This window comes from Oncorhynchus gorbuscha, linkage group LG17 (assembly GCF_021184085.1).
Source record: "Oncorhynchus gorbuscha isolate QuinsamMale2020 ecotype Even-year linkage group LG17, OgorEven_v1.0, whole genome shotgun sequence".
In the NCBI taxonomy this organism is placed as follows: domain Eukaryota; kingdom Metazoa; phylum Chordata; class Actinopteri; order Salmoniformes; family Salmonidae; genus Oncorhynchus; species Oncorhynchus gorbuscha.
This window is the reverse complement of record NC_060189.1, coordinates 35,180,587-35,195,168: the sequence shown is the minus strand read 5'-3', so window position 1 is coordinate 35,195,168 and position 14,582 is coordinate 35,180,587. Positions and strand designations below refer to the sequence as shown.

Genomic DNA, 14,582 nt, shown 5'->3' with positions numbered 1-14,582 from the left:
AGAACTTACGCAGCAGGTATGGATAAGTAACGCAGTAGGTTATGAGAATTAGATCAATGTTAGGAAAAGGTTTAGGGGTAGCTAAATAGCTAAACAAATAATTGTTCACGCCAATTTGACATAAACTGTATCCCTTCTAGCCAAGACCCGTCAAGAAGCGTGTCCAATCATAGGCCCTTACCCCAAATAGTAGATTAATTATCAGGTGACATGTTCATGTTTTCCCAACAGTGATTTTTTTGGGACGTGTCTGGCTTCTTTCCAGAGAATTATCTATATAAAACAGTTGTCCTGCTTGTTGAACCGATAAGAGTGAGCCTCTTGGTTCCATGTTTCTTTATGAATAAATTCAATATGTTAAGTGCTCGACTTGGACTGAAAAGGGGTTAGGGATAATAAGTAGATGCAACAACTCTGCAAAATCTTTGAGCTAATAGTGGTGGAAAAAGTACCCACCTGTCATACTTGAGTAAAAGGAAAGATCCCTTGATAGGAAATAACTCAAGTAAAAGTTACCCAGTATAATGACCGGTGATGGTCTCTTGAGAAGTGAGAATTGGACCATTTTGGTCCTGCTAAGCATTCAAAATGTAAGTACTATTGGGTGTCAGGGAAAATGTAGAGTAAAAAGTACACACTTTTCTTTAGGAATGTAGTGAAGTAAAAGTAGTCAAAAATATAAATAGTAAAGATCCCCCCCCCAAAAAAGTAGCTAGCACTTTAAAGTATTTTACTTTAAAAGGTGCCTGGTACTTAGTTCCAGTGAGCTCCTACCCAAGTCTGCTAAATGACTTAAATGTAAATGTAAATGTAAAGCACTTGCTGGGATAAACATATCAATCAGTAATGTCAAATGTAAAATTTAGCCTTTCTGCTCAATATCCTTGAAATGCAGTGACCCAACAAGAACACATTTTAATAGTCATGCAAAGAGTTTAATTGATAGGGCAAATATGAGAGAAAAGGAGACTGGCTTTTAAAAACATTGCAAGACAAATTTTATTATAACATTTTCAAAAATAATTTTCACAAACTAATATCAGCATACCCATTCACCAGCTCTCCAAATAAGGGTTGTGTTTATGGCACAAAACATAAAAAAAATATTGCAACAAAATAAATGCGTATCTTATTGGACAAGTCCAGGTGGTGCCTCCCGGTTTCATGCCAATTTCTTCCATTTGGTTCCTAATGGATATGACCCCACAATTTCTGTATCTTGTGGGCCTCATTTACAATTACTGTAAAAGTCAGAGAACTTGTTTTAGTTATCCTGACCTGTAAATATGCTTTCTGCATCATTTTATACACAAACGTGTTCATTAATTATATTACTGAGGCAAAAATAACACTGCTCTCCTTCTTGCTAAAGCGTCGCCACACCTTCTTGCTGAATCCAAATGACAACCTTTTTATTTTGCTGTGTTAAGGCTCAGTGGTTCACATGTTGTTGAATCCCATCATCCCCTTCATGTTGCCAGCTGCACCCTGTTGGAACTGTCTCATCATGGACTGGAGACCAGCCATCCCACCTGAAGATGAGTGAAAATAAATCAGTTAAACTCGACAGCAAGGTGGCCAGGATGAGAATAGCTAATCTTAATCAAATTATTATTTGGGGTGCAAGGTGATTTGTAGATCAGGGATACCATGCAGTCTATGCATTATATAACATTCATGTCATTACATTTGGACTGACCATATTCAAATCATTGAACTAATCTAAGTACAAACTAACTAAGGAATAGTTTGGGAAAAGTGACATGACATATAAATGGAAGTGAAAGTCATGCCTACCCATATGGTGGAGAACCCTTGGGTCCATCATCTTTGCCATCTGTTGGTTTAACTTAGCCATCTGAGAGGGGTTGACATTCTTGGACATGTCACCACCTGTAAACATGTTTTAAAAAATTGAGACATCGCCTACTACTTGAAGAAAGTAAAATTGTGTTAGTGGGCCAGTGCTTCAGTTTCAGGGCTGTGTCTGAAAACATGACTAGCCATGAAATCCTTGCTTTGTCTGTTCTCGTTTCCTCTTCTCACAAAGTGCAGTTGAGAAGAGCCAAGGCCCTTCCCTCAGACCTCTTCCAATGTGTTTTGAGAGGGGCAGGGGGAAAATGGAGGAAGCAAGGATTTGACAACTAGTAATGTTAATTAATATGCATCCAAGAAGTGCATACCTTTGAACAAGCCCTTGATGCCACCCATCTTCTTCACCATCTGGGCGAATTTTGTGTACTGGGTGAGCAGCTCCTGGACATCCCTGATGGCAACCCCAGAACCCCGCGCAACTCGGGCAATTCGGTTCGGCTGCTTGGTGAAAAGCTTTGCACCGTCTTTGTTGTCAAGTTCTGCAAAGAAAGAATCCATGGTTAGGAAAACAATTACACCTCTTGTGTAACCTTTGTTTGTAATTTACTGTTTATTGACGAGAGGGTTAACTACACTACTGAGTTGCACCCTCATTTGTCCTCAGAACAGCCTGAATTCATCGGGGTATGGACTCAAGGTGTCAAAAGCGTTCCACAGGGATGCTGGCCCATGTTGATTCCAATCATTCCCACAGTTGCATCAAGTTGGCAGGATGTCTTTTTGGTGGTGGACCATTCTTGATACACATGAGAAACGGTTTAGCGTGAAAAACCCAGCAGCGTTGCAGTTCTTGACAAACCCGTGTGCCTGGCACTTACAGCCATGGCCCGTTCGAAAGGAAATTCAAATGGAACTAACGCCATTTCAGCAACATTAGATCTTATTCAAATTTGTTCATATATAAGAAGAATTAACATTGTTGTAGCATTTCCTGACATTTCCTGCATAGCCATTTTCAGGTCTCTCCAGAGATGTTCGATTGGGTTCAAGTCCGGGCTCCGGCTGGGCCATTCAAGGACTTGTCCCGAAGAAACTCCTGTGTTTTGTCTGTGTGCGGAGGGTCAACGTCCTGTTAGAAGTTGAACCACCGCCCCCAGTTTGAGGTCCTGTGCTGGTTTTGGTCAAGGATCACTCTGTACTTCACCCCATTAAATCTTTCCCTCAATCCTGTCAAGTCTCCCAGTCCCTGCTGCTGAAAGAAAAATAAAAAATCCACAGCATGATGCTGCCACCATGCTCACCGTAGGGATGGTACCATGTTCCCTCCAAACGTGACGCTTGGTTTAAATCAGACCAGAGAATCTTGGCGTCGGAAGAAATGGCAGCAGTTTTACAGGCGTCTAGCCAATTGTGCAAGTGTGTTTTTCGCGTTATTTGTCATTTATTTTGTACATAACGTTTCTGCCACCATATCTTACGGCAAAAAAAAGAGAAAAAAAGCTTCTGGATACCAGGACAGCGATCACTCACCTCGGATTAGACTAAGATATTTTCTTCAACAAGCAGGACGCACAGGATATACTGCAAACACCCGACAAGGCCAACATCCCCGTTATTGGCAAGAGAAAGCAACGCAGGAACAGAGGACACAGAGCAGAGGGCCTCAAGCATCCGCAGAAGGCGAGTGGGAAAGGTGCTGTTACTATCAACAATACTCCAACATACAATCATTGGTAGGATATACGTGATCGTATCTCACCCAAAGGGACATCAAAAACTAACATCTTATGTTTCATGGAATCGTGGCTGAGTGATAACATGGATATTCAGCTAGCGGGATAAAACACTGCACTGGCTAGATAGAACAGCACACGCTGGTAAGGTGGGGGGCGTCTGTGCATATTTGTCAACGGCTAGTACATGAAATCTAAGGAAGTCTCAAGATTTCGCTCACATGAATTAGAATATCTTAAACTGTAGACCACACTATTGCCTAGAGAGTTCGCAGCTATACTTTGTGGCTGTTTATTTACCACCACAGACAGATGCTGGCACAAAGGAAATAAACAGTTCACCCAGAGGCGGTGCTCCTAGTGGCCAGAGACTAATGCAGGGAAACTTTAATCGGTTTGACCTTTTTTAAAACTAGAACACCTGTCCTCCACGCAGAGAAGCGTACAAAGCGCTCACTCGCCCTCCGTTTGGTAAAGCCGACCACAATTCTATCCTCCCGATTTCTGTTTAAAAGCGAAAACTAAAGCAGGAAGCACCAGTGACGCAGTCAAAAAATAAAAAGTTGTCAGATGACACAGATGCTAAGCTACAGGACTGTTTTGCTATCACAGACCGGAATATGTTCCGGGATTCCTCCGATGGCATTGAGGAGTACACCACATCAGCCATTGGCATCATCAATAAGTGAATCGAGGATGTCGTCCCCACAGTGACTGTACATACACGCCAACCAGAAGCCATGGATTATAGAGCTGCCGCTTTCACGGTGCAGGACTCTAAACCGGAAGCTTATAAGAAGCCCTGCTATGCCCTCCGACGAAACATCAAACAGGCAAAGTGCCAATACAATGGCTAACATTGAATTACACTACACCGGCTCCGATGCTAGTCTTATGTGGCAGGGCTTGCAAACCTTAAAGACTACAAATGGAAGCACAGCCGCGAGCTGCCCAGTGACAAGCATACCAGACAAGCTGAATCACTCTATGCTCGCTTCAAGGCAAGCAACACTGAGGCATGCATGACAGCGTCAGCTGTTCCGGACGACTGTGATCACGCTCTCAGTAGCCGACGTGAGTAAGACCTTCCTGACCAAGGCCCTTCTCCCCTGATTGCCATCTGTAGGAAGAGTCTTGATGGTGCCAAACTTCCATTTAAGGATGACGGAGGCCACTGTGCTCTTGTAGACATTTTTTTTGGTAGCCTTCCCTAGAGCTGCCCCTGAAGACAATCTGGCCTCGGAGCTCTGACAATTCTGTCGACCTCATGGCTTGCTTTTTGTAATGATATGCACTGTCAACTGTGGGACCTTATATAGACAGGTGTGCCTTTCCAAATCATGTCCAATCAATTTACCACAGGTGGACTCCAATCAAGTTGTAGAAACATCTCAAGGATGATCAATGGAAACATGATGCACCCGAGCTCAATTTAGAGTATCATAGCAAAGGGTCTGAATACTTGTGTAAATAAAGTATGTTTATTTGTAAAACATTTACAAAAACCTGTTTTTACTTTGTCATTATGGGGTATAGTGTGTGGATTGATAAGGGAAATAAGTTACCCATTTTAGAATAAGGCTGTAACATAAATGAAAAAAAATGGGCCTGAATGCTTTCAGAATGCAGCAAAATAAATTGTTGCTGTAATAGGTCTTTCTTTTTTGCATTGTGTTTTTCGGTTATTCATGTCAAGCTTCAAAAACCAAAGCCAGACCACAATATTCTAGCAGCCTAGCTAAGACTGTGGCATGCATCTTTACACTTTCCCGCCGCTGCAAATGGGACACACGAAAGCAGGGCAATTGAAGTGGAATTCACCAAAGTGACCGCATCAGGCTGTAACTTAATAAACTAAATGACTCAACTAATTTAGAGTCACTTGTGTGTGCTAGCCTATTAGCCACGTTATGACTTGTGATCATTAACCTTTCTAATTTGATTGTATTGACATTCCCAGCCTTAGTCATCAGTTCTTCTTCAAAATATTTTGTCATTGAAACTGAAATGGTGCATCCCAAATGGGTGGCAGTAGCAAACAATGTACCACGTCAACTGTGATTTACAACCTGATGCAATACCAAGAAATGTATTGGTGAATTATATGAATCATGCATTCATCTGTCAACAATACCTTGTAAGTAATGTAGTCAAATATAACCTATTCTTAAAACCTCTGAAGTTAATTTTGAGGTATAAACTGGTAAATTTACATTTGACAGATATGAGGATTGTTTCAGATCTGCAAAGTAGTTAAAAACGATGTCAGTGCCACTTTAAATATTTTGTCCTGCTTATTCACCCTCTGAATGGCACACACACAAGCCATGTTACAATTGTCTCAATTTGTTCTTAATAAAAAAGCCTCCCCTTCATCTAAACTGATTGAAGTGGATCTACTATAAAGGGATCATAACTTTCACCTGGATACACCAGGTCAGCCTGTCATGGAAAAAGCAGGTTCCCAATGTTTTGTACACTTAAGTGTATTTACCTTGGTCATTCATGCTGTCCATAATTGTCATGAGTTTCTTCAACCTGGCCATGGACTCCTGCTCGTTACCTTTGCTCATGAAGTCCGTTCCGAAACCTGGGATCATACCCTTGTGACAATAACAGAAGTAAGATTAGCATCTTATGTGATTAGAATAATATACAGTGCCATCAGAAAGTATTCACACACACTTAGTTTTTCCACATTGTTGTTACAGCCTGATCTTTAAATGTAGATTATGGGGTAGTGTGCGTAGGCCAGTGAATAATGTCAAGTGGAATTCTTTTTTATAAAAATTAATACAAGAAAATAATAAAATGTATTGAGTCAATAAGTATTCAACCCCTTTGTTATGGGCAAGCCAAAATAATACGAGTAAAGATTTGCTTAAGTCACATAATAAGTTGCATGGGTTCAGTGTGTGCAATAGTGTTTAACATGACTACTGAATATCTGTACCCTACACATACAATTATCTGTGAGGTCCCTCAGTCGAGCAGTGCATTTCAAACAGATTCAAGCAAAGACCAGGGAGGTTTTCCAATGGCTCGCAAAGGGGACCTATTGGTAGATGGGTAAAAAAAAAAGCAGACATTGAACATCTCTTTTAGAATGGTGAAGTTATTACACTTTGGATGGTGCATCAATACACCCAGTCACTACAAAGATTCAGGCGTCCTTCTAACTCAATTGCCAGAGAGGAAGGAAACCGCTCAGGGATTTCACCATGAGGCAAATGGTGACTTTTAAACAGTTACGGAGTTTATGGGCTGTGATAGGAGAAAACTGAGGACGGATCAACATTGTAGTTACTCAACACCAACCTAATTGACAGAATGAAAAGCAGCATGTACAGAACAAAAATATTCCAAAACATGCATCCTGTTTGCAACAAGGCACAAAAGTAAAACTGCAAAAAATATAACTAAGCAATTACATTCCTGACAAAAAGTTAGTGTTATGTTTGAGGCAAATCCAATACAGCAGAGTACCGCTCTCCATATTTTCAAGCAGTGGTGGCTGCATAATGTAATGGTTATGCTACGACTGGGAATATTTTCAGGATAAAAAAAATAAAACGGGATGAGCTAAGCACATGCAAAATCCTAGAGAATAACCTGGTTCAGTCTGCTTTCCACCAGACACTGGGAGATTAATTCACCATAAAGCAGGACAATAACCTAAAACCCAAAGGCCAAAGCTATACTGAAGGTGCCTACCAAGAAAACCATGAATGTTCCTCAGTGGCCAAGTTACAGTTTTGACTTAAATCTACTTGAAAAGCTATGGCAAGACCTGAAAATGGTTGTCTAGCAATGAGGAACAACCAATTTGACAGAGCTTGAAGAATAGAGAAAATGTTACACAATCCAGGTGTGGAAAGGTCTTACACTTTTCAATACATTTCAGCGCAAAAAAAAACAAACAAAGTTCACTGTCATTATGGGGTATCGTTTGTAGATGGTTAAATAAAATCTGTTGAATCCATTTTGAAATCAGGCTATAATGCAAAATGTGGAATAAGTCAAGGGTGTATCAATACTTTCTGAAGGCACCAAAACATTTAAGTAGCCATTATTTACCATAATCAGGGCAAATGAAAAACAAGGGATACAGTTGACCGTTTCGAAAGGCCTTCGCGCTGAAACATTGACAGTCTGGTTTTATCTTTTGCATGAAGCCCTATAAAAAATAAGCTTTACAGTTTAGCGCGGATCATTATTTAAATAGGGATTCAGGTTGCCGTTTATTTACCATGATCTGGCCAAACGGTCCCATCTTCATGATGTTCTGAAACTGCTCGTACATGTCTCTAAGAGTGAACTGACCTGTGGCACAAATTATGATTAGAAGATGCTTATAAACGATGTGACCCAACAACTATACCACATGACAATGTATAACTGTTATGGACTGCAGAGCATAATGTCGGTTATTATATGGGGCCTGTATTACAGTGATGATCTCATTCTCACCATGTTTCAACTTGTCAATCAACTCCTCGTTGTCATCCAGCTTCAGTTCGTTGACTTTGTCGATCAAACCTTCAATGTCTCCCATGCCTGAGGACAAAAATACACAACTCAAGAAGTTGTACAAAACAGGTTAAGAAAAACGACATGCCATGTGACCTCTTATGATTACACTTTATTCAAAAGGGTTCACAGCTTACCCAGTAGCTTGCTGATGAAGGGTTGGGTCTTAAATGGCTCCAAGTCATCAATGTGTTCACCAGTACCAATGAAAATGATGGGACTCTTAGTAGCAGCCACTCTAAAAGGAAACATGAGCACGAAATGTCCGGCTTAGCATTGAGTTTATGCATTCTGCAGTAGTAAAGGAAACTCAGTTTACCATAACGTGGATAAATTGTTTGAGCAAAGATCACTATTTACGTACGCACTGAGAGCACCACCACCTTTGGCGTGGCCATCTAGCTTTGTCACTATAACTGAGGAAACTTCTACTTTGTCTTTGAAGGCTTTAGCCTGTGCTTCACAAGCTTGACCAATGGAGGCATCCATCACGTACACAATGTTGTCGGGTTGCTGGAGGAGAGAGATGCATGCTTGGAGTGAAACCATGCATTAGTACATTTTCTTTGGAGCATTACATTTTATAATGACAATACAAAATCTTAGGGTGGCAGAGAAATATAAATGTCCCTAGAGATTAAGTTTAGCATTAGTTTACTATATTGATGATATTGAAGGGGTCTGGATAGTTATCCGATTGTTACCTACCACTGCATTGGAAACCTGTAACATCTCCTCAAAAAGGGAATCTTCTTGCTTGTGTCGACCACTGGTATCAACAATAATTATTTCAAAGCTCTCATTCTTAAACTTTTCCACACCTTCCGCAGCTATGACGACAGGGTCCATCTCTGTGTAACTGGATATAACAAAGTTAGTGTACTGTATATGCAAGCATTACCATGAAAATCTAATATCACAACAACAAAAAATTACTTGAGATGGATCACCTAGCAGAGAAGCAACCAAATGCAAAGCATGTCATACCTTCCATAGAATGGAATCCTGGCTTTTGTTGCATTTTGCTTCAACTGATCAAAAGCACCTGCGCACACACAAAAAAGGCTATAGACTTAGTTGCTATTGCTCATTTCTTTCCAGATGGACTATCAAACAGATAGAGTAAGATAATGAAACTTCACCAGCTCTAAAAGTGTCAGCGCATATCAAACAGGTTTTCCACCCTTTTCTTTGGTAGTAGTACGCCAGCTGTGGAAACAGTATTCAATACATTAGTGAAATGAGCAAAGGTATAATACATTTTGGACAAATGGCCAACTGAATTACCTCATCTTTAGGCTGATATCCAGGAATGGCTCACCTTGGAACATGTTGTGGTTTTCCCACTGCCCTGAAGACCCACAAACATGAGGACATTGTTCTTTCCCTTTGTGGGTGTCCATGCCTTGACACCTGGATCCACCAGCTGAGACAACAAGAGCAAAATCTTAGACAAATAAACAAACACTCCCATCCAGTCAAATGTGACTAACACATAAGCATTGCATCTTTGTCAAAGATGTGAAGTGAGAATGTAGGGGTGCGTCTCACCCAACCACATAAGCTTCTTAAAAATAAAAGTGTAAACAAGCCATCTGATCTGTGACCCATATGAAACATAAATTGATAGCAAGCATCTATAGCCAAGAGTAGGCCTTCCCTAACTAAGGATGTATAGCTAAGTGATCAAAATGTTAAAATACAGCTATTTGGGTCCTTTGATGAATTAAGCTGAGGGAGGCAATGACAGGTTTGACTGTACAGTAAATAAACAAAACCGATTAGTTATGTTATAGTTGACTCATTCAAAACACCTCAGAATAGCAATAGACCACATGACTTGAAAACAACCACTATGGAAATATCCATGAAGTCCCACCAACAGCCGGTAGTCAGACATCTACCCAAGTTTTCTATCAAACCTTAACTTATTCAGTTACTTCACACTGGACCATCATTGAACCAATAATGTACAGAGTTATTCTAAGTTTCACACAACACTAAATGACAAACATTGAATTAATAATTGTCAGAATCAGACAGACCTTGACCAGCTCCTTGAACACAGAATGCTGGATCATTCGCCTCTTGTTCAGCCCAGAGGCCATCTCCTCCAGGTCAATGGCTGACCTGTGGTCAGAAAAAGTACATTAGCTGGAAACATTTTGAATCTATGTTTTAAAAAACACAGAATTCAGCTTTATCTACTACATAACAGTGTGTGCCCGAATATTGTTACTCACTTGACATTTTCTCTGAGCTGCTTCACCAATTTGATGTTGACATCAGCTTCTAGGAGGGCAGCACATACCTCTTTCAGCATTGCATTTAATACCTAGAGAACAATTAATAATATAATAATAACACAATCTATGGGAAATACATAGTCTGGCGTGGGTGAAATCTGTCTTTTAAAAAAGTAAGTTTTTTTTGTTGTTGCCAAAAGTTGAACCAAAAACAAGATTTCTGATATGATATACCTCCTCATTGATGATGGTGGCATTGCTCAGTGATCGCAACGCCGAGGTTATTTTTCTTCCCAAGTCGGCTAACACCATATTGGCAGTTCTTGTGGAACCTGGAATAAGTATTTGGAATAACAAGCTTGTTCTGTCATACTGCCAACTACTACAATGGATAATAATGTTTTCGGTGAAAGGGCCTTACAAATTCAGTTGAGAAATACGGCCTCAATACTGAGGGGGAACCCCCTTGTCGCCACACCTTTCTTTCGCTGCCTCTTGTGACCAAACGTCCGTGGTTGACTTCCTAAACTGAGCAGAGAACATAAACAATGTGACAAGCCAACTCCGTTACCTAGCTAGCATTAGTAAACAGATGGATAAGACAGTATGACAGGATCTTAAGTCACACAATTAACTACCAAAATACAACACTTGCAACTAGACATTTATTGAGCGATAGCATTGACACCGCTTGTAAAGCTAGCTAAATTGCGAGTTAACAAGCTAAACGGTCGCATCAACAACTGCGGTGATGAGGCAGGGATTCGCCAAGCATGTGGATCCCGACAGCATTATAATTTAATTCTATATATAGCATTTAAACAGTAATTGACTACTACATTAGAATTATTATAAACATAAGCTCGTTACATCAGGTTTACTAACTGGCTTGAGATAACTAACCCGAAAAAACACTAAAAATGAGCGTCATCTACAATCTAAAATACCCCCGTTCCAATCTACTTCCGGGTTCATGTTTACCTCTTTGTGACCCCTTGATTTGAAAGTAGTGCAAATGTTTTTAAAAATCCCCACGTGGCGTAAACTATCGTTTTATTCAACACGCGTTCATTTCCTTTGTAAAAAAAAATACTATTTTCTACAATAAGTTAAATGAACTAAATAACATATACGAAACACACTCAATTTTCACCAATAATAATAGTTTGCAAATTCTTGTACCTCTTCAAAAATGTATCTGGAATTTGACACATGCGTTACGAAAATGTAAGCTTGAGCAACTATTTACCTCAGTCATGAGCAATTGTATGTAGCAAAATATTTGTTGAATAACTTTTTAGACGCAAAAAAATAAAATCCTACAATTACTCTCCACAGTTAATTCCAAGGACCTGCCGAAGTTGTTTGAATGGATGCAAAAAAAATTGTATTTAAGGCTGGTTGGAGGCGATATTGAAGGACGAATGGAATTGCATTCAGCATTTATCAAAGTCGATACTCGGGACCCCAAGCGGTGCGTGTTTAGTTTTTCCCCTAACAATATACAGCTGATAAAAATTATCTAAGCCTGATGATTAGTTTATTATTTGAGTCAGCTGTGTAGTGCTAGGGCAAAAACCAAAAAGTGTATCCCTTGGGGTCTTGAGGACAGGTTTGCAAAATCATGGTAAATGGAACGAAGTCAAACATGATTTCCATATGCTTGGAACGTTCCATTGATTTCATTCCAGCCGTTACAATGAGCCTGTCCTCCTATAGCCCCAACATTAGATAAATTATTGAGTCTAGCTCTCGAGAACCCAAGGGGGCATTTAGTCATCCCTTGGGTTCTCAATCACTGGTGCACAACACGCCCCGCAAGGTTGTCCCCCTCCCCAGATAGCATATGAACAGGTCATAAGCCATGGCAAAAAAAAAAACTGAATTACAGGGAATTTGCTGTAAAACTGCTAAATGTTCTCTCAGCCTCATGGCAAATGTGAAGAATAACAGGAAATTTGCTATAAAAATGCAAAATGATCTCAGCCTAGAATAGCATGAGATTAGCTATACAACAGCACATTTCTTTCAAATAAATAAATAACAGAATTAGCTTATTTACATAAGTCTTCAGACCCTTTGTGACTCGCAATTGAGCTCAGGTGCATCCTGTTTCCATTGATCATCCTTGAGATGTTGCTACAGGTTGATGGGAGTCCACCTGTGATAAATAAAAGCACATGCCTGTCTATATAAGTTCCCACAGTTGACAGTGCATGTCAGAGCAAAAACCAAGCAATGAGGTTGAAGGAATTGTCTGTAGAGCGCTGAGACAGAGCTTTGGGGGAAAGGTACCAAAACATTTTGGCAACGGTGAACGTCTCCAAGAACACAGTGGCCTTAATTTTTCTTAAATGGCAGTTTGGAACCACCAAGAGTCTTACTAGAACTGGCTGCCCAGCCAAATTGAGAAATCGGGGGAGAAGGGCATTGGTCAGTGAGGTGACCAAGAACCATATTGTCACTCTGACAGAGCTCTAGAATTCCTCTGTGGAGCTGGGAGAACCTTGCAGAAGGACAACAATCTCTGCAGCACTCCACCAATCAGGCCTTTATTGTAGAGTCACTCCTCAGTAAAAGGAATAAGACAACCTACTCTCAGACCATGAGAAAAAAAATCTCTGGTCTGATGCAACCAAGTTTGAATTTGGCCTGAATGCAAAGCGTCCCTTCTGGAAGAAACCTGGCAGCAGCATGCTTTGGGCATGTTTTTTAGCATTAGGGACTAGGAAACTAGTCCGGATTGAGGGAAAGAAAGTGAGCAAAGTACAGAGATCCTTGATGAAAACCTGTTCCAGCATGCTCAGGACCTCAGATTGGGGTAACTGTTCACCTTCCAACAGGACAACGACCCTAAGCACACAGCCCCGGCAAAGCAGTGTCAGAATGTCCTTGAGTGGCCCAGCCAGAACCCGGACTTTAAACCAATCGCACATCTCTGGAGAGACATGAAAATAGCTGTGCAGCAACGCTCCCCATCCAACCTGACAGAGCTTGATCCTCTGCAGAGAAGAATGGGAGAAACCCCTCTTATACAGGTGTGCCAAGCTTGTAGCTTCATACCCAAGAAGACTCGACGCTGTAATTGCTGCCAAAAGTGCTTCAACAAAGTACTGAGTAAAGGGTCTGAATACTTACTGTATGTAAATGTGATATTTCAGTTCTTTTAAACACATGTTACATTTCTAAACCTGTTTTTGCATTGTCATTGTGTAGACACTTAAAAAAATATACATATTAGAATAAGGCTAACAAGATGTGGGAGAAGTCTAGTGGTTTGGATACTTTCTGAATGCAGTTTGTGTACAGTTGCTGGAAATTGGCTTCAACAGCAATGTTTTCTCAGCCTCGTGGTAAAAGTAGCATGACATTAGCTTTACATTCTTCCTTTTGCGTCTTGCTCAGACCATGCTGGTCGGTTGAAAGTGAACTACAATCTTGATGTTATGGTTTAGAAAGGTTTAATAATCCCTGTCCAAAGAGTTTTATTTTACCAGGTTAGTCAGCTATCCTTTGCAAATACAAAACATACACTAACTGGACACATCAGCAAAGTTGCAACCTGTGTTCTCAGTAACGCAGCCTCCAGCCAAGGTATTACACATTTAAAAAATATTTAACCAGGAAGGGCTCATTGAGATTCAAATCTCTTTTTCAAGAGCGCCCTGGCCAAGAACCATTGCATTCACAAGAGTATAACAAAATAAAAAACATCAAATTAAAAACATTGACAGGTCAGGGAATCAGCTTCAATCCTTCATCAGTGATTTAAAAACACCAATCGGGACAAGTTCTTCCAGTTAAAGTATTTTGTAAGGTGTTCCAAGACGATGGCGCAGAGTACTTTTACCAAATTCAGTTGGGACATTTGGAACAGTTAACAGGATAAAGTCCAGCGAACGAAGAGAGTACCCACCACATTTCTGAACAATAAAAATGCCCAAATAAAAAGGTAGTAAACCCCAAATGGCTTTGTAAATAAAAGTATACCGGTGACTGAGCCTACGATTGAATAGAGAAGGACAACCAACCCTGGTATACAATGTGCAGTGGTGCGTAAGGGTTTTGCAGTTTAAAATACATCTCAATGCACCATGGTAAAGAGTGTCAATTGATCTCAAACACAGAGCGGAAGCATTCGTATATAAAATATCCCCATAGTCTAGTAAAGGCATAAATGTTGCTGATACCAGCCTCCTTCTGGCTTCAAAAGAAAAACGGGCCTTATTCCTAAAATAAAATCCCAATTTCAGCTTAA

At 40.3% G+C, this 14,582-nt stretch overlaps 1 protein-coding gene across 5 annotated transcripts; it reads right to left on the bottom strand.

Moving 5' to 3' along the window:
- Positions 1 to 981: 981 nt before the first annotated feature.
- LOC124001809 (signal recognition particle 54 kDa protein) lies at positions 982 to 11,769 on the bottom strand. 5 transcript variants are annotated; one of them, XR_006832860.1, is made up of 17 exons: positions 10,746 to 11,221; positions 10,559 to 10,656; positions 10,322 to 10,413; positions 10,124 to 10,208; positions 9,400 to 9,504; positions 9,221 to 9,287; positions 9,066 to 9,123; positions 8,787 to 8,937; positions 8,443 to 8,591; positions 8,216 to 8,316; positions 8,019 to 8,105; positions 7,798 to 7,871; positions 6,043 to 6,151; positions 2,184 to 2,354; positions 1,798 to 1,893; positions 1,384 to 1,532; positions 982 to 1,241 (listed from the first exon to the last, which is right to left on the bottom strand). XR_006832860.1 is itself a non-coding variant. In XM_046308895.1 (17 exons), exons 3-17 carry the CDS (start codon positions 10,634 to 10,636, stop codon positions 1,441 to 1,443), a joined length of 1,515 nt encoding a protein of 504 aa, XP_046164851.1. In that variant the 5' UTR covers positions 10,637 to 10,656; positions 10,746 to 10,852; positions 11,574 to 11,769; the 3' UTR covers positions 982 to 1,440. The 5 variants fall into 5 exon arrangements, 4 of the variants coding, with proteins under 4 accessions (XP_046164851.1, XP_046164850.1, XP_046164852.1 ...); XM_046308895.1 differs by adding an exon at positions 11,574 to 11,769 and having other exon boundaries at positions 982 to 1,532; positions 10,746 to 10,852; XM_046308894.1 differs by adding an exon at positions 11,228 to 11,294 and having other exon boundaries at positions 982 to 1,532; positions 10,746 to 10,852.
- Between the last annotated feature and the right edge of the window lie 2,813 nt (positions 11,770 to 14,582).

Excerpts from the sequence above, each read along its gene's own strand:
- LOC124001809 (XM_046308895.1), bottom strand. The coding sequence starts at position 10,636 with ATGGTGTTAGCCGACTTGGGAAGAAAAATAACCTCGGCGTTGCGATCA. Across the intron at positions 8,592-8,786 it reads TACAGGTTTCCAATGCAGTG|CAACCCGACAACATTGTGTA; the intron begins GTAGGTAACAAT and ends TCTCTCCTCCAG. Across the intron at positions 8,106-8,215 it reads CTTCATCAGCAAGCTACTGG|GCATGGGAGACATTGAAGGT; the intron begins GTAAGCTGTGAA and ends TTTTGTCCTCAG.